Consider the following 23,802-nt stretch of genomic DNA (forward strand, 5'->3'; position numbering starts at 1 on the left):
GTATTTAAAATCTATCTCTCACTGATGTGATGGCAGACGAGCTTATCTGTTTTCCTGCTTACATATTAATATGAAAAGATGCAGTCTCGACTGCTCCAGATGTCTCTGCTCGCGGATACCCTCGGGGCCATCGCTATACCCCGAGCGCGCACCTGTCACACACTCTGCTCCCGATCTCGATCCAAGCCGGAGTGAGTGAGTGAGAGCGTGTCGCTCAGCGGCTCCACCCCTCCGGTAACTACACCCCGCTCAGAACCGACCGAACCCGCACATCAGACACATTCACCGTTATACAGGTATCCCTCTAACGTCCCTACCGTGGCGAAAAGTTATTTTAGGTGTTTATGTTGGGATTTTAAGGGAACTTACGTGGACTTGGTATAGGGTCTAAAAGAAAAAAATGAAAGGGAGGATGATTAAGATGAAGGATGTCTTGGGGTTCGAGTCGAGCTGGACGTACTGGACGCTGTGTTTTCTTTGCGCTCTCTTGCCGCTCCCAGCGCGCTCAGATATCACTTGCGCCTCGTGCTTCGCACCAATACTCCGGTATGAAGCGAACGCGAAACCAACAGCTTTTAACAGCCGTGATTTTGGAAGTGCAACGGACGGCAGCACTGATAAAAACTGGATATGGAGACTTGATGGAGCTCAACTTTCCCCCGAAGCGCGCAGAAAGTCTCCTTTCGTGTCCTGGAGAGAGCAGAACGTGCACATATCCAGAGCGGAACGGAAAAGCCCAGCTGAAGAAAAAGACGGAAAAGTTTATCCAACAGAGGAAACCAAAGTGAACAGGAGAGAAAAGCGCAATCTGTACCCGTCTGACAGTGCGGCCGGTTCTCGGTTCGAGTTCAGGCGTACTGGAGGAGTTGACGGTACCGGGAAGAGCCCGAGACAGAACGAGCCACACCTAATCACGTCCACCTTTGCTCTGTCCGGAGATTCGGCTCATAATCAGGCCATGGTGCTGTGGTCCGGACACAACAGCAGCGTGAGTGTAAACTTTATCCAGCGTAGTTCACTTTAAAGAGCCATACTTTGCTAATTGTTACTAATATACACTTGTAAAGTTAAAATGGAACAAGTGGGTCATCTTATCTGTAGTTTTGTATTGTGATGGCTTTGATATTCTGGAGTAGCTCACACGCAGGACTCGTGCGCGGCAGCTGCAAAACCAGCTCGCGCAGACGCGTGCGTCACATTTTTTATTTCTTTATAGTAAAAACAAAACAAAATCTCTGTTGTGTTTATGAGCAGAGACTCCGCAACCAAGGCGTACCATCCAAGCATGGGTAAAAAGCGCACAATTTCCTTTCTCAAGCACTTGACAGACCACAAATTAACAGGCAGTGAGAACAGAATCTATAAATGAAAAGAAAAATCAACCTGCCGCCTCTTAATATTAACGTTTTTTTAATGAATGTGTACTTTCCATAAATGATTATATCGATTATTGAAAACCACCAGTTCTCATAACACCCATACAATCATTTCTCTGTTCTGATGATTTCAAAGTATGTTTGAGCATAATAGTCCTTCATTTTTATTGTCACTGTTGTGCTCATACTCAACTTTCTCTGAAATTTCTCCTGAACTCTTTATTTATATGGCAGATTCGAAGATTAATATGTAAATATTGTATGAAAGATTTTGTATTGAGTTTTGTTACTGTGCCTTTATTTGTATGTATTTTATGAGCAACACCTCTCATACAAGAAGTCTTGTTTCTATTGTCTCATAACTTAGACATTTGCCCTCATATCTGAGTATGTGTACTTGTATTTGTGCTTCCTTACAACAGATATGCAAAAAATATATAGTATTTATGAAACTGTAGGCAAGCAATAGCCAGATGACCTATTGCATCTGCTGAGATAATGAAGTGTGCAGCTAGTGGACACTTTTCTGTCCCACAAGGCCATGGTTGCTGAGAGAAGTAGAAAAAAATGGTTCAGATTTGTGAGCCAAGTGCTTTTGGTCAGAAAGTAGTTTCTTGTGGCTAAATATTGAATCCATTATTTTGCAGCTGTTGTCAGTAAATCATATGTCGAAAGACAATGTCAATGAGATGCAGTTTGTTCGAATCCAGTGTATATTAAGTACGTACAGGATTTCGGACACCACTTTCATCTAATTTTCCATCACCTGTGGTTTGATGCATACGTCATTATGGCATCTGATCTGGGATGCAGATGTCTCACAAGAACCTGCCAATAAGAGCATGGTTCAGTGCACAGTTCAGAAGAATGAATTGATATTACTTTAATATGACTGTCAATTATCTGTCTGCACCGCTTTACTTTATAAACAATCAATTTCTTTCATCAATAATCTACTTGCTGCATCTGCTAGATATCTACATCTCTAGCACACAGGGTGCTCTGTTTGTATTTCTCCATATGCTGCTGTGTTTTGAGTGTGAATGACACCTATTTTTTGTAACCCAAACTCATTCCTTTTCCTTCACAATTTCTGTGCCTCATCTAAAATATAAATGACTGACTCTGTCAGCAGACTTTTAGATTGGCAGAGCAATACCTGCAGAATTTATGTGTGCGTGCGTGTTTCTGCAGTGCTGCTGATGCCATTGGAGTATCTTTCACCAAACCGCATGAGTGATGTTTTGCGATGCCACAGATGCAAACTGAACGTCAGAGAACAGATAGCATCCGCGCAAACTCTTTCTGACTCTATCTCGCCTTGGCATGCACACACTTATTGCATTGCACACAGACATTCGCTGTATTGATTTGACACATTTGACATTGCTATACATAAGGAAGCACCAAATTGTTCAATAGGCGTTCAATAATATATATAAAAAAAAGCATCTCACACAATCATGACGTTAAATGAAAAATGAGGCCCATATGGTATTTTCAAAAGATCCGTTTAGGAAATTATGTTAGCACGAGAAGAGATGATACCGGTAGCCTCTCAGCGGCAAGCAACAAATGAAGCCCTCTGTCATGCCAGTTTTCATCAACTGTGAAACCTTTCCCGTTGCTTCCTGTAGACACTCTGTCTTATTACCACACAAGTGATAAAGCTAATGTCTGGCCTTTCGCACCTCTGTTGTACCTCGCTCAATCACTGACACGCACACATACAAGTCCTATTTACACACTAAGACGCATAGGCAATAATGGTGATGCTAATTTGTACTCTTATTATAGTGCAGCCTGTGTTAAATACCCTTGTTTGCTCCAGAAGGTGAGAGCAGATGGACAGATACCTGTAGAGTAGGATACAGCTACACTCAAAGGTGTCACAGAGAGTGTGTTGCAGCCGTGCATGTGTGTGTGATGACATCACGGAAGAATAAGAAACAAGGTGTTCCATTCGATTGTAAGTGCCTGGAGAAGTGCACTTTACAGGTTATTACGTCATCTTAAAGGGACAGATCACCTAAAAATGAAAATTCTGTCATAACGTCAATCCACACACACACAACTCTTTTGTTAATCTTCGAAACACAAATATTTAGAGGTCCCTTTATTAAAAATCGATGTATCCAAAACTTCCATAAAGGTTAAAAGGAGTCATCGTAATCCATATCAGATAGCTGTGTTAACTGTTGGTCTGACAGTGTAGTTATAGTTTCAAGAAAATTATATTTCTCAGTATTTGAGACTAAAAGGTTTTGTAAACTGTAAAATAAGTAGTTGCTTTTATTGCAATGTGATGGAGTGGTTTTATTTCAGTTTTAAAATAACTAAATTACACTGTCCGGTTTTCATATTAGACAATGCAACATACATTACTCTTTTTAATGCTTTAAAATATATATTAATTAAATAATAATACATTCACATTTATATAAACACACATGGATCTAGTACGAGCGACTCAAGTTTTGTTTATTTATACGTTGCAGGGTGTTTTGAACTAATGCATTTTTTCAAGTTAAGTGAACTTCAACTGTAGTTAAGTAAAGAGAACATAACGTAGAGACTCTACCAGTTGGAACACAGCTTCAACTTACATTTTATGATGATACTTGTTTGACTCATGCTGTACGGCTTTCAACTAGAGTAACGTTTGCATGTTTGAAGCATTTGCTATATTTTGATGTTAGTGGCTTTAGCGACCAAATTGATCCGTAACGTTCAGCAGTTTTCCTGAAGCAGTGTGAGTGTGTGTGCAAGAGAGAGCAAGAAACTGTGTTCTGCTGAAAGCGTACTCTCTTAGGCCTAATGTCACTGAAAGCTGAAAGCTTTCACTTTTGATTCACGGCAATGGAGAGGCTGTTTGGCTGCTGTCTCAATTGTAAAAACAATCAATGAAAATCCATAAAGATGATGGAAATGCAAGAGAATCATTTTGTGGCCTCTGCTACGCTTGCCCATGGGTCCTGATCCATAGTTTGCCCTCCAAAGTCCACAATGACATTTTCTCTGAGAGGAGCCCCCGCCGGGCAAGAAATCATTGTGAAGGTGGGGTTTATGTGTTTTGTTGTCTAGACAAAACAGATCTTATGCAAATGTGGCTAAGGAAGCACTTCTCCAGGGGAAGTCGCTCCACAGGAGTTTGATTGTGATCGAGCAGTGATTTTAGCGTTCTAAAAAACTCTCCGACCTGCTGTGAGAGAATCACAGATTATGGCTGTACAATCAGGTTGCACAGGATTTATTTTGCCTGTCTGTTGCGCTGGAGTTTCATGTTGATGCTCTGCTGATGCCCTACAGGAAGATGGCCGTCAACTACGCCCAAGTGAGGCGTGCGTTCATGTGAAACTTTCAAGGGTGTGTGCGCGCATGTGTGGGTATTCATGGCCTGTGGAGAGCATGAGGGATGTCCTTGAAGAGTTTGGCTGTCCATCCAAATGTCTACACATCCTCCAACATTTTCACTCTGGAGTGACAGCCAAAGTGGTTGTGGGTGTGTGTTTGTGTGTGTGTGCGCGAGTGAGTGTATGTTCATTTGTGTGTGTATTGGTGTGTATGTGTGCGCGTCCTCTCTATCTTGGGGCAGCAGAGTGGCAGTAAACACTCTGACTCGGGAACACATCAAGCCTGGTTAGTTTTAAAGGACTTTTCGATATTAGGGCGGTTTGAGAGGATGCCAATGTTTTAGTTGCAGCAAGTCACTTTTCATAAAAGTTTCTTGAACGAAAGTGAGTTTTATTCAAAGAGTATGCATTTAAAAATATTTTTCAACAGTTTAAAAAATATGGAGAACATTACAATGGAGCAAATACATCAAAGATTAACTGCTACAGGAAATGCTAAAACCTGTAATATTGATATAATTTAAAATAACTTTTCTAGTATCTTTTCATATTTAATTTATTATTTAATTTTCACTTTAAATTACTCCAGTCGTGAGTGTCACATGATCCTTTAGAAATCATTTTAATATGCTGACTTGGTGGTCAAGAAATATGCACAATATGCACAGAAACTGTGATAGATTTTTTTTTTTTTTCAGGATTCTATGATGAATAGAAAGTTCAAAGGAACAGCATTTATTAGAATGACATAGAATGACAATGTAATGCATCCTTGCTGAATAAAAGTATTAATTTCTTAAAAGAAAATATTACTGATCTCAGATGTTTGAACGGTAGTGTATTTTAATCATGTCTTTTTTGTTCCTTTCTTCCTTTTTCTGTAATTCGTTCATGAAAGATGTAAAAAGTTTCAGCACTTCAATACAAAAATGAAGTTCTCTGAAGTTCATGTAATCTAAAGTAGAGTAGTTACCTCCTGTGGCATCAACCTGTATTTCTGATATTAGCTATACAATAACTGACTTCATAAAACTTGCTAAAGTAGTGTAGAGGGGCATTTTAGAGCTTCAGTCCCTCTGTTATGGACAGCAAGTCATATCCGTTCACCTGCATTACACTTAAGAATTATATGTTCAAGTGAATCTATGCACATTCTATGTCTTCTATAATTTGTCACTTAATGTGCAGAGCTGCTTGTATAACCTCAGGATTTATTCTCTCAAACCCTGAAATCTCATAATCATTATTAGAAACTACCAGAGCAATGTGAATATATTTTGTTAAACTCCATGTTTTACAGATTCATGTATTGTGCCACTAATCATTTTAAAATCATATGATTTATGAGACACAGCCATTCTCAAAGTATAAGAATATCCAGTACCAATAAAAGTTTGAAACTGAAATAATTTGTCATTTGCTCAGCACAGGGATTTATGTACAAAGTGGAGGGAAAGTGAAACAAACAGCCCTACTCTCAGCATTTCGACAGCCGAGGATTATAAATATCTGGAATTAAAAAATGATTTCTCCTGTCATTGTAAAAAAAAATGTTGTAAAGCTTAGCAATCTTATATTAGAGGATTACATGTACAAATCTAGTGGTTCCTTGAAGTCATCCTTAAACCTAAATAATTAGACTTCTTTTTATATTCCTGATCTTCTTTTCAGGATATTCTGCTATATGTGCACATTTCCAAAGCTCCATCACTCAAATATTTGCTGAAACTCACAACTGTGGTAGAGTTCAATCAAGTTCAAATTTCTGACTGTCACTTCTGTAAAGGGGACTGCAATACAACACTTTCGCCAGTTCAGTCCTCCTTTGAATTAAAAGGTTGACCAGTAATACATTTTACATATACCAAGGTGGGAAAACTAAACTGGCTAAAGCTCATCACTATATTGAATGCATTAAAAATGTCCTTGGTCTTTCTATAGCTCTTTATGTCTGTAGCAGGCCATGCAAAATGTATGAAATCTCAGGTTCAGTTTATTGTACAACCAAAATCCCAATAACATCCAGAAAAAAAAAATAGAAATATGGCCATAAATTAAGCATAATCAACTTAAATGACATCCATTAATTGCTTATACTTCATTTTCTATCTTCCCTTTCCTTTTTTATCCTGTCAGTGTGAATGTGAGCAACCCAATGGTGCTATAAATCATATCCATGCTTCATGTCTTTTTAATAACATTTTATACTAATAATTCTGCAATACTGATAATATTGGATTATAAAGAGAGATTTATAGAACATAATTTATAGAACACAATGTTTTCAGAACATAATTGAAGATATTTTGGATGAAAACCGGGAGGCATGTGACTGTCCCATTAAGTAAATACCACTGTCAAGGCCCAGAAAACACGGATACACTGTTTTCGTTCAAATCAAAGCGTAAACAAACATATAAGACGTATCTGTGTGGCACGGCTGACACAGAACAGCGTACGCAGTTTGCGTCCAGCGGATACTCTCCAAAATGACGCTACGTTGATGTGGAGGAGACAAATTGTTGAATAAATTCATTATTTTTGTTTTCTTCGTGTAGAAAAAGTATTCACGTAGCTTCACAACGTTACTGTTGAACCACTGATGGCAGATGGACTATTTTGGCAATGTCTTTCATACTTTACTGGGCCTTGAGAGTGGTATTTACTTGGCAGTCAATGGGACAGTCACAAACCTCCCAGTTTTCATCCAAAATATCTTAAATTGTGTTCCGAAGACAAACAAAGCTTTTACGGGTTTGGAACGACATGGGGGTAAGTGATTAATGACAAAATTTTCATTTTGGGGTGGAGTAACGCTTTACGTTTAGATATTGGGTAGGATTAGGGATTTAGAATATGCTGAATATAAGTACTAATAATAAACAGCCAATATGTTAATAATACGCATGCTAATAAGCAACTAGTTAATAGTGAGAATTGATCCCTATACTGAAGTGTTACCAAGTTAGTAAATTACTTAGTCAAATGGATTTCTAAAGGCAACCAATAAAATAAATTGTCACAGGGGAAATCAGTTCCCCTCAAATTTACAGTGGTGTCCTACAGGTGTAGCTCATCACATTAATTATGTCATGTTCCACCAGAAAGTGTCTATCTACTTCTTCATTTTGAATGAAATATTTGTTTTAAATTTGAAATTGAACAAACTTATTTTTGTGGAATCTTTTGCCTATAATAAATGCCAAAAAATAAAAGTAATATTATATTAATTTATTTTTTTTCTTCTTTTTAATATAATACAGAAATATTGTAGAGGATAAAGTGTCCAAATATTTTTGGGGCCACTGTTTTTCTCAATAAAAATTGTGCTCAGTAATAATATGTGAAAGTGGCCATGTACCCTTCACATTCAAATATATGCAGACCAGTGACCTGTTTTTCCTTCCAGTGGGATTCGCTGTGACGGATTTATTCATTATGAGCTGCTATCCATGCTTTGTCACAGTACTGAATATTAATGAGCATGCAGATTAATTGTGGTTATTGTACACTTTCCCAGGATGTAGAGAGCAAGTGTCAGAAGTGACCTGGAGATGGGAGATGAGAGCATTTGTCATTGGTCTTTAGAAAGAGAGAGAGAGAGTGTGTGTGTGTGTGTGTGCGTGCTTGGCACTGATGTGTGTGTATGCCTGTGAATGTCTTTGAGACCTGTGTGTGTGTCTAATTATCGGTCTGTAGAGAGTCAGCTTGTCTCTCTGTCTTTTTAATTAAAGGCAGAGGCAGCGGAGGTCGAGTGGGTATCCAGACTCTAGAGAACTGCGGTGAAAGAGCAAAGGAAGCCAGGGAACAAGAAACAAAGGAAGTCAGATCAAAATAAAATAGCATAACATAGAGGTCACATGAAATTTAGAGAGCAAGCTATTATAACCCAGTTCTGCCACAGAAAGGAAGTGACATCACAGAATCTGTGTTTACATGGAGCAGAGTTAAATCCCTTGAGTGTCTTTAATGTTAATGATGCAACCTTTTTGTTTCAGGCTGACTTTATTTTGACTTTGTTCAGATGACAGCTAAGTTCTATCTATTTTTATGTCAATGGCAAAACTTTCTCTCATATTTCTAGCCCTTTAACCCCAGCGACAGCTTGCGCTAATGTTCTGTGGCAAGTCTGAAAAATAAATCTCCTCTAAAAGGCTACATCCTTTTAAAAATGACTAACACCTCTGTTTAACATTGTGTGGAGAAGGGCCATGAATATTTACCGCTTTATATGGGCCAATAATCTCACTGCATTTTTTTTCAGGGAGTTAAACAGCTTATTGTTCATCTAATACTTTTAACATCTTTTTTTTTTTTTTCAAAGACAAAAAACAAAGCTCTTCTCTTTTTCTTCATATTTGTTGCTGCATCTTTCAGTTTCTCCTCAGCAGCCATTATACAATAAATAGTCTGTCTTTCTCTTTGCTTATTTTTTGTTGTTGTTTCAGTTAAATAAAATGCCTTAGACAAACATTACATTTTGTCTCTGTTAAACTAGTTTACACAGCCAGGGGGTGCAGTTTCCTTTGATTTTCCATAAAAGAAATCATTTCAGTTGATTAAAAAAATGCCAGTGGTCTGCAGTTAGGAGAATTATAATAATAAGATATATAGTTCAACTTAGGCTTGTAAAATATAAAAAGCATACTTTAACCTTTAAGTAGCCAGTTAAAGTGATTTTCATGTATTATGTATTCACGGGTTCATTAGTTTATGGAAGTTTAGAACACAATTTAGACTAAATATATTGCATTATCTTTGTTTAATATAATATAGAATAACTACACTATAGTTTAATATCACTATATTTTGATTATCCAGACTCATGTGTCAGGTTTGGTACATGTTATGAATAATTTTTAAGTTTTAGTCACTAGAAAGTTTACCGTTTTTTGTAGACACTGAAGACAGCACCACCTACTTGTGTGGAGGTACAGCACTGGCTTTCTCCAGGTGAATAGTTGAGATCTGTATCTCATAGGGTTCTTCAGAGGTTTTATTGTCTTTGAGGCAACCTGGATTCACAGGACAGACAGTCCTATTCTTCTAGACAAAGAAACACTGAAAGCACATTGATTTTCCGAAGGAGAAAAAACTCCTTTCTTTAAAGGTAGGCTCTATTTACTGCTTTTTTGACATACAGATACACACATACATCACACATACACACCTGCTCCCCAAAGGCAATAGTCTGAAGCTGTTTATTCACTCCTGTATAAAACATGCCTGACACCAGTGAAACTGAGCAGGATTAAATTTGATTGTTTTAAGAAAATAATAATTCTATATGCCTCACAGTTTAAAAAAAAAACTAAATTACTCTGTTTAGTAACGCGCTTACAGTGAAAGGGGACATACTACTAAAGTGTGAAGCAAGTATTCTTAAAGAACTTACACTTGTAAAAACTGTATGATGAATTGTATGTTTCTAATGTTCCAAATTAAATTCAAATGCTGTATGATTGCACAGATATACGTATATAAGGGCATTTGTGTTTGGCTTTTGTAACCAAGGAATAAATCTCTGAAAGTCTAAATTAATTTCTGTGGTAATCAGCAGAATGTCAGAGTTGTCCAGAATATTTCTTTAGGCGGAAACAGAGCACTTTTAACTGCATGTAATCATTACATGGGGCGAGATAAAGCCATCAGGAAGACATGCACTCATTTATCATGTGTATGTTAAGCTAAATTTTATGCTTGTGAAGACCTTCCTCTGTTATTGTAAAAAAATATGTATTCCTACACCTTAACATTTTCAGATTTTAATTAAGATATTATTTGGTTATTTATGAACGTTTATTTTAATTGAGATCATTCTCAAAATTTAGAATTCTGGACAGCTGTGACAACATTTTCGGAAAATAAAAAGTAAAAAAAGGACAGCAAAACAAGTAGCCAAAGTACTGGCTGATGACTTTATGATTTGTTTGTGTATGTATCTTGGCAGAAGCTCACGTGCCAGTGATTCGTCAGAATGAATGAAGCGTGGAACACGACTGAAGATTCAAGGAGTTTTGCAACCAGAAGTCTGGATTTGATGCCCAGTTCGCTAAGCTGTAGAAAAGCTACAGAAAGAATCAAAATAAACAATAGAAAAATTTTAAAAAAGCACAAGCATTCACTATAAACCCACATTGCAAAAAAAAGGAGCTCAAAATATGCACAAGATATCCAAGTTTGGTTACACGTAAAGATTTATATGTGTGTTTATGTGTATGCTTACAGGAAGGTTTCTTTTTATATCATGCAGTAAAATAAAGCTCCCAGCTGTTGGCAGTGTTATGAAGGCTGCTGCTCTCAGCAGAAACTTTATGCACTGCGTGTGTATGTGTGTTGCGTATGAATGTGTGTGCATACATGCACCTGCTTGCGCTCTAACCGGGAATCATCTCAGAGCGATGCATATGAAGGTCATTTATATTCACACATGTATATTCATATGCAGATGTGTACTAGAGGATTATGTTTAAGGAGCTGGATAATGTACAGAGTTTTTATTATGGCCCTGTGTGGCCCCCAGGCTTTCTGGTGAATAAACACAAAATAAGATCCAGAAGTGTGTGAAAATGATTGAAATTTTCAGCGAGGCAGAATCGAGCAATGCAATGATTTGTGGATTTTCCTAAGGCAAAGCAGTGAGCATTAATAAAACATAAATATGAATAAGTATTCTCCTTTTCTAGGTGTGTGTATGTGTGTGAGAGTGCACATCTTTTGCTTATGTGACTGATGAGAAAATGCCTCTCGCCCCAAAGCACAAACTCATTCTTGAAATTCATCTATTGTGTGTATTATCCTCATAAACTCTATTTCATGCTATGAGTGTCTGCATTTCAAATCACACTGTGAGAACTCTGACTTACTTGCAAACACAAAACGCAGAAAGTCTTTCATTTACCTTGATGGTTTACCATTAGAGTGTAAAGCAGTACGATACCCTACAGCCCCAAATAAAGCACCGGACACAAAAAAGCAAATATAGTACTACAAATGTATCTGAGATTTGATTACTACCGCTAAATTTATGATACTATGAATGCAAGCCTTCCATTCAACCTCCATGTTTGCCCTACCTCGTTATACTATTCAGACATGAGAAGCTTATGATAATACAGCTGTATTTTATTAAAATGAACCACTTTAAAAAATCAATTCTACTTTTTCTTCCCATCCCCTACCTCCATTTTGCAACATATTTTAATGCCTTGAGGTTTATTGATTCATACGGCAACGTCTAAACATGATACTCAGAGAGCACTAGAAGACAGATTGAGGAGGAAACACTATAAAAGGGAATGAAAAGGGGGGAAAATGAAAAAGTGAGGAATGTTGGATTAATATTCCATAAACTCAAAGCACACATTTCTACCACTAGAGTTAAACTGATATATTATGCCCAGTCAGTTCATGATCACTGGATTTATGAGAGAATAAAGATTCCTTTGTATTTTATTCAAATTGTGAGCATAAATTTCAGTTTGGCGCTAACACAGGGGGTGTATTACAGTACACAGAAACAAATTAGTGCCAAAAACGCTGAGATATGAGTTGCGAAGACCACCAGAGAGAAACAAAAGTCACAATGTGCTGCGTGACTCCTTTGAGAGCACAATCACAATCAACGTGTTTCTCTGCTCTTATAGAAACAGTATTGCAGTTATATTCAGTGTTGTTCTGTAGAATGTTCAGTGTTTTGCTCCGACTGCATTCTGCTGTTGGAATGCCAGTGGAACAATGAGCAGGTAGTTCCATTTCATTTCCATTTCGAGTGTTTGAAAACAAAGTCTCTGACAGAAAAACTGACACACAACATATAGACTTTTTAATCACCTACCCATGTTAATTTGTTAGAAATTATGAGATAATTATGAATTATTGGCACTGGGCCTATTTAACAGTTCGTTCAGTAGTTTCATTTCATTTTGCCTGAGGCTGTTTATTAGTTGCTTAAGATGTTGATTTAGTTGAGGTGCCAGAGGCTGGTATTCTACTGAAGCCAAAATTTAGCTATTGATGCAACAATACTCCCTAGTTCAAGTTGCATTTAGTTAAGCCAAGAGCAGTATCATTTATGTTCTGTGGCTAGGAAACTAAAAAACCCTCACAGGCCTTATTCTTCTCTTAGAAAGAAGAAAGAATACAACATTCTATAATGGCTTCAAAAGAAAAATGAAGAAAGTAAGACTTTCAGTCAACAAATTGATTTAAAATGTCAACCTGTCCCACTCCATATATTATTTCATTTTTAAAAAGTTATAGCTTAAAAGCTGAAGTTTACAAGTGTATCATGATTTCCCATGGGTGGATTTTAAAAGGCTTATGGTCCTCTTTGAGAATAGCCTTGAGTCTTCTTCAAAATGTCATGGTCCACAACAACATAAATAAAACAGAATAATTTTAGTAGGGTAGTCACTTGGAAAATAGTAATCAATGGGAAAAAATTAATCAAACATTTTTTGGTGCTTATTTGTGCAAAAAGGCACTTACTATGAATAGTTTAAACATTATTGTGAGAATTGGTCAAACGTGGAAGTCTGCTTAATTTTTTTTTTTATGTTTTCTGTATTTATTTGGGGGGGGGGGGGGGGGGGGGTAAACATGTAGATTGTAGACCTCTAATGCGTTTATAGCAATATGGCAAAATATGTTAAAAACTTCACTTTTATTCGTTTCTAAAAGCATCATAAAATTTGCCAGAGTATTGGCTAATAAATGAGCATGCAGTGTGTATCTTGCAATTTTGCAGAAATTTGTAATGGTTTCTGTGGAATTCTGCAGGCACAGATGCTGTACTGATATACTTATGATTAAAAAAACTAATAAAATAAAGCATTGTTATTCAAGCCACTGGGTACATATTACTTTGGCTAAATGGAAATGACTTAGAATTGATTTCGGTTCTTATTGAATATGGCTGAAACACATAGTGTACATTAATGTTTGAATATTCTGAATTATTAAATTATAGTTTAATGTAATAATATATTAAATTTCATTCTAACATTATTAAATATTGGGCCACAGAATAAAGGTTCAGTAGACACTGTTTATGTCTGGTTGTTCATATTGCATGTGCCTTTTTTTCTATATACACCTGATGTATTTTTATATTTTATATTCATATTTACAATATGAAAAAATGCATGCATGCAGTACACTTTTAATTAATCCTACTGTTTTTTTAATGCTCCTTGGCAGCAGTTTAAACGTCCAGTTTGGGGGAAAAAAATAAGAAAAAAAAAGGTTCCTAAAGTGATGTCTTGCTGTTTCGGTCTCAAAAGCTGTAAAAAGTATTGTCAGCTTCCTCTGGAAGACACATCAGCTATGTTAGTAGTACTATATCGTCAGTTTTTACGCCGGTTATTGTTTTTGACTTCACTGCTACTTGTTGTCACTGTCAAGTGAGCAGCCTTCAGTAGATACTGATTGGTCTTAGCAGGAGTTGTTTCCATGGTATCACGCAGAGCACAACAAAATGGCCATACACAGCACTATAGGGTGCAATTTAGATAATCATATTTCATGGGCAAATGCAATAAAGTAAATGAAACAGATATGGGAATTATGGAAATGGAAATGTTCATTTGTGGAATTCGGCGTGTAATACAGATTTTATGACATACCGGCTCTAGCTGAAAAAGACAGGAATGTTGAGTCTTCAACAATGTTGACATGTTTTGCATGTAATGAAACATTTATTTCAGAAAGAACAAAAGGTAGAGGAACAAAAAGATGAATGTAATGGCGAAGCTTTTTCATGTATTTGAGGTTAAAAGAATAAAGCGACTGAACAGACCTCAGCGTATTGACTGCAATATGTCAGTAAGTCATTCATGTTTAAACTGAATCTGATCTTAGCTTGAACATGAACTGATCAAACCCACCATTCATATGCAAATGTAATTAAATCTGCATAGCATCCCTGCACATATTATTGACCTCATAGAAACAGACAATAGAAACCTCGACTTTGATATTAATATTCATTTTCAGCCCCATGGACACTGGTCTCTCTTTCTTTGGCTCTTTCAGGAGATGTAATTAGTTCTAGTATCACGGCGGTTTCGCTGCTTCAGGAAGCTGAGTGAGTTTGACTGGGGTTCTGCTCTTTCAGATATGCTGTATTTGGATATGCTAATAGTTTGTCCTCCTCTGATTGGTTAATTAACCTCAGATGAAAATGTCCCGTCACAGGTGGGGCCGTGAGGAGTGAAGGTTGTGCATACGCAAACACAGGACCCGGTATAGCGGCGTTAGTAAAGACACAGACTGCCGATAGGCTGGAATAGGTTTTCCTATAACGGCTGTGTTTGCATCTGCATCCGTTTTGTGAATTATTACTCGATTTTCTTTTAGGTTAATGACAATAGTCCTATTGACTGAACTCTCATTAGGGAACAATCATGGAGTGTGAAATGAAATATTGGACCTTTTCAAATTCAAATTTTATTTGTCACATACATATACATACATAGTACGACATGTAGTGAAATGTATTGTACGACTGTCCAATAAATTGTCCAACAACTTTTAGACTAATATTCATTAATGTGTGGACGCGATACTGAAGACTGTGTTCTCACACAGACACAGTCGCAAAGGGACCACTTACTGTCTGCTTTTGATTCAAAGTCTCTCTCTATCCCTTTCTTTTTTTTGTGGTAAAAATTCACAGTGGAAAGACAGATGCTCGTTTGTTCACTGTTGTTTATGAGTGTGTGCTCAGAATGTTTTGTCAGGTGGGAAGAGCAAAGCATTTTACCTGCCACATTTCAGCGTGACATTTGACAGCTTGAGTGTGTTTGTGTTTGTGTTTTAGCGTATGTGTGTACAGCATCATGTGGTTTTCTCTCTCTCTCTCTCTCTCTCTCTTCTCTTCCCCTGATCATCATTACCTCCATCAGGCTGTCCTGGCTCTGAGTGCATTGCCTCTTATTCTGCTGTCATCTCAAGATAATAAAATTCACACATGATATTTACTCTCATCCATCACTGCGAGGCTGGCTGACAGACATTTTATCATTTAGTGTAGCACATTAAGAGCGCTGTAGCTGGGGAAATGTGTAAATGGAGATTGCTGGGTGATTTGTTAAATGTCTGCGTGTTTTTCTTTTAGGTGATCCTGATTTTGACAAAACTGTTCGACTTTAACCTGGGAACCGTGACGGAGAGTTCGCTATGGAGGTAAATCTACTTCTGTGAATGGAAAATGAGCATCAGTGCTCTGGCACCCATTGAGAAAACAAAGTACTCTTGTTTTAAAAAGAGAACTTATAGGGTTACCATATGTCCTCTTTTTCCCGGACATGTCCTGTTTGGAATTTCTAAATTGCCTGAAGTGTCTGGGATTTGGCTTGGTTTTCCTATTGTTTTGAATCTTGCTGTAAAGTAATGACAGAAAAGTAGCTTGACCAATTGTGTGCAGACATTGTACATAATTGACCAATCAGGGTGAGATGATAATTGCATGATAACTGCAATTAGTTTAAATTTATATTAAATGCAATTAGTTTAACTTGATGTGCTTTTTTGAAGATTGGATTTAAGTATATCTTTATATGAAATTTCACAATTACTCCTATTGTTTTCGAAATATGGTTAAAGTCTACTGCTGAAAGTACTGACACTTATGGTAAGTTAAAATATACATTTATGTCATTTCTATTGAAACTTGTTAAGCATGTATTTGTAATTGCACATTTGTACTGATGAAGTTGCAATTTAGTATGTAATTTATTAACTTTAAATGTAATATTAAGGAACAGTTTTAATTATTAAAATTTACTTTAAAACATTTAATTTCACATTACATGCTATTTTAAAGTGTAAAAAAGTGTATTAAGAAACTGTTTTTTAATTTGAAGATTTGAAGCACGCTACTAGTGCACGCTCAATAGAATTAAGATCACTTCTTTTTCACAAGGGGCAGCTCATCATAAATTCATGTAAATACAGAATCCTCTGTTGTACGCCTTCTGTATGTAAAGTTTGCCGTTCCTCATGGGTGTGTGTTATGGACTCTATATTTTTTACTCAGTATTTTATAGTGAGAGTACAGGGACCATTTTGTAACAGTGCTAGGAAAAGGGCAGGGACATAAAGCTTGCATTCTTCCAATAGTAACTGGTGTTAACCTTCTAACTGCTGCAGCATTGCTGAAACAGCCTGAATGAAACGATCTGATAATGCTGTGGTATTAGTATTCCGCTTCCAGCCCAATACAAATCAACACATATTCGTACATTAGCCACAAGTGCGTTAGTGGCAAGTACAGCAGACTATATGAATGGCAAAGATCTGGAATGAAATTCTACTTGGAAGCACTTTCACTGACCACTGCTGATATGCCCCTGGGTGAAGTACTTAATCCCTGTCTTCTCCTGGGACGCTCTGTACCATGACCTGACTCTCTCTCTGTCTCTCTCTCTGTCATAGTGTGTAGACAATGGATTGCAAGGTAGCTGTGTAAGCCAGGCTTGTACACAGAGAAAGAAAGCACTGACTGTAGATTCTGTCACATCACTTTTTGAAAATTTTCCCCCATTAATTTCGACTTCACATCACAGAGAACAAACATTTACTCATTTATAAACCCTCACTATTCACAAAACACTTTTTTCTGTCTTTTTACAAGTTGCTGAGAAGCTCGTCGTACTTTAGTATGCTTTTTTAAGTTTCAGATTAGACTGCTGCGGTGCATTTCTCTCTGGCTGTCTGAAAGGGTCTGTTTAAAAATTCCCCGCTCAACTGGGGCGTTTCTCACTTGAGCATTTCCAAACTATTTTATCCATTAAAATGTCTCCCAGTGAAATCTACAGTTCACTGCGATTAAAGTACCTTTAATTAAATTTAAAAACCTTAGACCCTCAATTTTTTAATGGCTAACTGGTTCTGTCTGAACTAGTATAGCCCATTTACTTTTATGCTTCTGTACTGTTCGGACCTGCAAAGGAAATGGGGCTTCAAAGATGTTGAATTGACAATTTTTTTGTCATTAATTTAATTAAAATATTAATAATTACGTTTTTGGGACCAAACTAAAATGATTAGTGTTTTATTTAAATCAGCCTAATAATACAATATAACCACGTCTCTGCACCTTAAATTTAATTACTCTATTTATTAAAGTTTGTGCTTGATTTTTCCACTTATTAAAATTGTGATTTACACAAAAACACCTGGATGTAAATGGAATTGAACTTAAAGAGTAATTGTAGCCACAAGCGCAACGTGATCATCATCATCAGTACAGCTGATTGTTGGACGGACTTTTGTTCGTTTTAATTAAAAGAATAATGAAAACAATGTTGCAATAATTAAACAGACTACTTGATATGTTTTGGGAGATATGTAATATGACATCATCCTTTATCAACATGCCATCACTGCAAACGCGTGCATAGACACAAATGCCCGCGCTCACACACACATACACACTGCAATCACCTTGAAGGAAGGCTTTGTTTAATTTCTTTTTGGCTGCAAGCCCTGATGAGATTTCCTCTCCTGGTGTGTGTCACTCAGAGAGGGAGGTGAGCTGGGGGGGTTTACAGAGAGAAAAAACAGAAAGCCATTATCAAACTTCCACAAACAGGAAATGAGGAAAAGGAAAGTGGAGGAATGGGAGAGAAGGAGGAACAAAGAGAGAGCGAACAGAAGACAGAGAGAGCGAGAGAGAGAGAGAGAGAGAGAGAGAGAGACAGTAGCGGGGGGGAGGGATGTGGCATCGTTTTATTAAAAGAGGTGAATGTTAAAGCTCAGCTTGCAGGCTGTAGTAAATGATGTCGGTAATAACAGTATGAATGATTAATGAATGTTGCTATTGGCGGCATGAAAGGAGAAAAAAAATGAAGACAAATCACGGCTCATTCAGAGGAGCTAGTTAATCACACTCTCCTGTGTTTTAAAATAAAGATACATGCTCTAAAAAGTATCCAGCCTGCCCATGCGATTGTTAAATCACACACACGTACCCAGGCGTATTTGTCCTGAGAGGAGGAGTAATGTCCTCTTGAGTACAGTGCAGATCTGCTGGAGGAGAGAGAGAGCGAGAGGGAAGCTTGACCGGACCAGAAACGTCAGAGGAGCTTTTTAGGGCAGGCACTCAGCACTGTTCGAGGACGCTCAGAGAACCATCTTCCTCTTCACCTGTGCCGCTACAGCTTACACAACCCAAATAACCTCAACAGCTCTGAACGGCCATGTAATTGTATCCGATGGTAAAAGTGTCAGAGTATGAGCACTTTCAGCACATTCAGAGATGAGCACTCGAGGAGATAATGCTTCAGACGACACATACACATGTGCCTCTCCAGCAACTGTCTGGCCTAAAACCATTAGCGTTATTATACTTGTAAGAGTTCGGCAGACTCTCCTGTCTGCTGTCGTACCTGCTGGAAAAGAGACGGTGTTAATGAGTTCCGATGGAACGGAGACGTGCGCATACACAACAGCTTCAGTTAATTACGCCAATGACTTCTGAAAATCTCAGCTTCGCTGTGCTCCTGACACGTCGAGTTATAGAGCTCGCATGGGGGATTCGGGTTCTAACATGGCCCATGATGTTTCCTGTCACCTTTTATTGTGCCTGTCTAATAAAAAGGCAAAAGACTGTCCACATGTCCATGTTATTTTGAGTTTTTGTACTAACCAGCCATGATGGCAATAAGGGACATTTTGGTTGTTAGGTTTCTGTCCTTCTGAGTGGCAGTTTGTGTCGAACTGGTCCAAAATCCTGATCCACACAGCTATATATATTCAAAATCACATGATGCTTATGTCACACCTGTTTAGGACAAGCTGAATGGCTTAAAAAAAAAACTCAGTTCTTCTTTTGTGTTTTCACTTTGCTTTGTTTGAAATCAAATGTCTGTGTGGGTCAATGACACACAAGTCTCTACAATAAAGAAAAGGAAACATCTTAAAATTTATGAAAGTCTAAAGACATGTTTAAGTTGCCTAGAAATACTCTTTATATTGCTTTCATATTGTTTTCATATGAGACAGCAACTCAACTGACACGTTAAAAGCCCAGAAAGGTAGTAAGGACATTGTTAAAATACTCCATGTGACATCAGTGTTTCAACCATAATGTTATGAAGCCATGAGAATACTTTTTGTGTGCAAAGAAAACAAAAATAATGTCTATGCAGGGTCAGAAAGCTCTCAGATTTCATCTAAAATATCTTAATTTGTGTCTTACGGGTTTGGAATGACATGAGGGTGAGTAATTAATGACAGAATTTTAATTTTTGGTTGAACTATCGCTTTAAATAATAATAAGCAATACATTTGTTACAGTATTTATACATCTTTGTAAACTTCATTTAATAAAAATACAGCTTTTTGTTGCTGGTTCATGTTAGCTAAGTTCCATTAAATAATATTTACAGATACGACTTAAAAATGTTGAAATTAACATTCACTAAGATTAATAAATGATTTAGAAATATTTTTTCTTTGTTAGTTCATGTTAACTAATGCAGTTAACTAATAGTAACAAATGTAAAGTGTTTCCATATTTTAAATAAATTAACAGTGATCTTTGTATGTATTTGTAGGTCAGTAGATTTTGGGACGACATATGAGAAGCTGACAGATAAAGTGATGATCAGAACGATGCTGAGCTATCTGTACGTCTGTCCGACCAATAAGAGGAAGGTGAGTGTGTTCAAATGCATCAGAGATACGGACGTATAAAACTTGTCAGATAGAAAATATCAAGCTAATATAATTCTTCCTCTTCCTCAGATCCTGATTTTATCTGATCCAGAGGTGGAGAGTAGTTTACTTATCAGTTCTGATGAAGGAGCCACTTTTCAAAAGTTCAATATTAACTTCTATATCATGAGTCTTCTGTTTCACCCTACTCAGGAGAATTGGATACTGGCCTATAGCCATGATCAGAGGGTATACACACACACACACACACACACACACACTTGCACAGCCTCAAGAGGTTCTACTTCTACTGAACAATTAAAAGCAGATAATGTGGATAATTAAGTGTGAGCAAGATAATTACCTTTGTTGGCTGCAGTTAGGGATCTTACAGTGAATGTGTCTATTTCTCTTTTGGCTGCAGCTTTATAGCTCGGTGGACTTCGGTAAAAAGTGGATTCTTGTTCATGATAGAGTAACTCCGGGGCGATTCTACTGGTACGACACACACACACACACACACACACGGAGTAATTTTTTTTTACTGTTCATCAATCTCATGTAACACGCCTACAGTGCAATTTCACACTGAAAATTAATCTGACTGCAAGAATATACCTGCCCGCGTACGCACACTATCACAGACTGAAAATTAATCCAATATTAAACCCACTCTCTACATCCAAAACACTGACACTGATAAACTTACATACACACGCTTTGCATGTCTCTTTCCCTTCTCTCTTTCTCTATCTACCTCCATCTATCTCACTGTCATGTCACTTCTCTCTCCCCTGTGCTTTATATTAGCATATGTGTGGAATTTTGATCAGATTTTATATTTTAATCCCATCAGTGTGAGTTTGTGTGAGGTGTAGTCAAAATAACTGGTTGCCTGTCACATGCTCGATGAGCTGTGGAGGCAACCAACAACATGTCTTCACCCCTGGGTTTAACTTTCCTATGCACACACAAATTTCTCTACATCCTTTTAAAAATATATACAATACATCTTTTCTTTGCTGCTTTGTACTGTGGCACACACACATATACTGTTCTGATTGTGTTTGTGTCTCTGAAGCCCTGCTGTGTCAGGTTTGGTGACTACAGAAAGGGAAAATGGAAAAGTTTAACCTCAGACTATAATAGGTCTCGGTATCAGGCTGGGTTTGAGAGGAATGTTTAACCCCCCCCCTTCAATTATCCAAGTCTGAGTTTAATGTCTGAATGGGATTGAGAGAGATGTTGAACCTCAGACAGATAATTGAAAGAGGGGTTATTTTCAGACTGAGATTTTGAGAAGTGCTTTAATCTTAGACTGGAACTCTGACTGAAATTACTGAAGGTGTTTTATTATTTTTGTAAAACTTTCAATAAGGTTTGATTTGTTAATGCATTAGGTATCATGAACTAACAATGAACAATACATTTACACAATTTATTAATCTTGATTAATGTTAATTTCTACATATACTAAAACATTTTTGACATTTCAGGTTCAAGTAAATTATATTTAGGCCTGGTTTCACAGACAGGGCTTAGACTAAACCAGGCCCTGTTCAATTAGGACATTTAAGCAATATTTCTAAATGTGCCTTAGCCCAGAAACTTATATTTTAAGATCAGTCAGAGCAAGTTTCTCTCATTTGAAACAAGCTCAGACTTAGATTTTAGTCTGGCATTAGGTTTAAGCCTTGTCTGTGAAACCAGGGGTTATAAATTAACAATAATCTATATTAATAAATGCTGTAAAAAGGTTACTTCATTATACCTAATGCATTAACTGATGTTTTAACTGATGAATTAAACCTTGTTGTAAAATTAGAATTTTTTTTCTTAATTTCCTTGTCTCAACAAATTTTTTTCTTTTTTTTAAAATATCTCATCTTGCTTTATTTTGGAGGTAACAAATTGCATCACACACTGCTGTTCAAATATTACAAATACAGTAAAATTAGTAATACTGTAAAATGTTATTACAATTTGAAAATAATTGTTTTCTATTTTAATGTATTTTAAAATTTGATTTATTCCTGTGATGCAAAACTGAATTTCCAGCATCATTACTCCAGTTTTTCTTCAGAAATCATTCTTATATGCTGATTTGGTGCTCAAGAAACATTTGAAAAAAAAAACTTTATATATTATATAGAAAAATATTTTTTTCTAATTGTATAAATATCTTAACTGTCACTTTTGATCAATTTAATGCATCCTTGCATTAAAATAAAAGTTAGAATTTCTCAAAAAAAAATCTCAAATGTTTAAATGGTAGTGTACATGTACAGTAATGCTGCATCGCAGATGAGCAAATTGGTTTTACTTTCATCAGGAACTCTTTCCAGCTCATGTATCTCAATGTCTGTCAGTAATGGACCACTTCCAAATCAGTCTGACACTTGAGATTGAGGCTACAACTTTATCTTTAATTTCATTGCCTGCCAACTCGAGGGACTTCTGCAGTTTGCAGCTGACCATAGAAATGCTGAGCAGCATGCCGTTTTCAAATCAAGATCACATGAAAACGTTTATGTTGTGATGACAAGAAAATTACATTGTGATCTCAAGAAAACAACCTTTTAAGGGGTTTTAATGTCACACTTGAACTGATAGAGAAGTTTAGAAGAAGGGGTTTAATATCAGACATGCTATAAGAGAGTTGAGAGAGAATTCAGATTGAGATTAATATTAATCTGAGAGTGGGACCATAAATGGGATTTAATATCAAACCTGTAAAGTTTAATTTTGGATTGTAAGATATCAGTTTGTGATTGTGTTCAAACTGTCTCAGAAGAAAATATGGATAACAAAAGACAAGACGTTAAGATGATTAAAAACCTCAGAAAGAGGATATGATGGCAAGTGTGTATGTGCGTCACAGGTGAAAATAGGTAAGAAATGAAAGTGTGTATGCGATGGAGAATGGTTTGTGGGAGCGAGCTGTGTGTGTGTGTGTGTGTTTGATTAATTGCTATCAGAGCAACAATAAGGATTCACTGGAGACAGACTGTCTCCTACTGGAGCAGTGGAATTATGCTGTCCATCACTACCCCTCCATCCTTTCCCTCTCCTCTTCCATCACTCCATCACTCTCATGCTATTACCGTACTCATCTGTCCGTCCCCTGCTGGCACCTCTTTCTCTTTCCTTCCTTCTTCATCTCCTCTCCACTGGAGCCCTTCCTGATTGTTTTCCTCTCTTCTGTTCTTTTTTGTTTTCTGTCTTTTTCTTTTTTTTCATTTTCAGGGCGCTGAGTGGTCTGGATAAAGAGGCAGACCTGGTGCACATCGAGGCTCGAACTGACAGTGGACGTTAGTCGCTTTCTTTTCCTTCTTTTGCCCCTCAAATCGTGTCTTTCTTTCTTCTGCTTTTTTCAGTTTCTCTCTTCCTCCCCTCCTAGCCCTCTTGCC

At 37.0% G+C, this 23,802-nt stretch overlaps 1 protein-coding gene across 1 annotated transcript in view; it reads left to right on the forward strand.

The window, feature by feature from the left end:
* Positions 1–412: 412 nt before the first annotated feature.
* Positions 413–23,802, forward strand: part of LOC306850193 (VPS10 domain-containing receptor SorCS3-like) — a gene marked incomplete at both ends in the record, with an annotated part of 51,930 nt that continues 28,540 nt past the window's right edge. Inside the window, 6 exons of the mRNA XM_079385689.1 lie at positions 413–988; positions 15,849–15,916; positions 20,293–20,392; positions 20,483–20,641; positions 20,817–20,890; positions 23,639–23,703. Coding sequence (XP_079241815.1) covers positions 413–988; positions 15,849–15,916; positions 20,293–20,392; positions 20,483–20,641; positions 20,817–20,890; positions 23,639–23,703 — 1,042 coding nt within the window. The remainder of the gene's footprint in view (positions 989–15,848; positions 15,917–20,292; positions 20,393–20,482; positions 20,642–20,816; positions 20,891–23,638; positions 23,704–23,802) is intronic.

This window comes from Barbus barbus, assembly GCF_936440315.1.
Source record: "Barbus barbus genome assembly, chromosome: 30".
Taxonomy (NCBI): domain Eukaryota; kingdom Metazoa; phylum Chordata; class Actinopteri; order Cypriniformes; family Cyprinidae; genus Barbus; species Barbus barbus.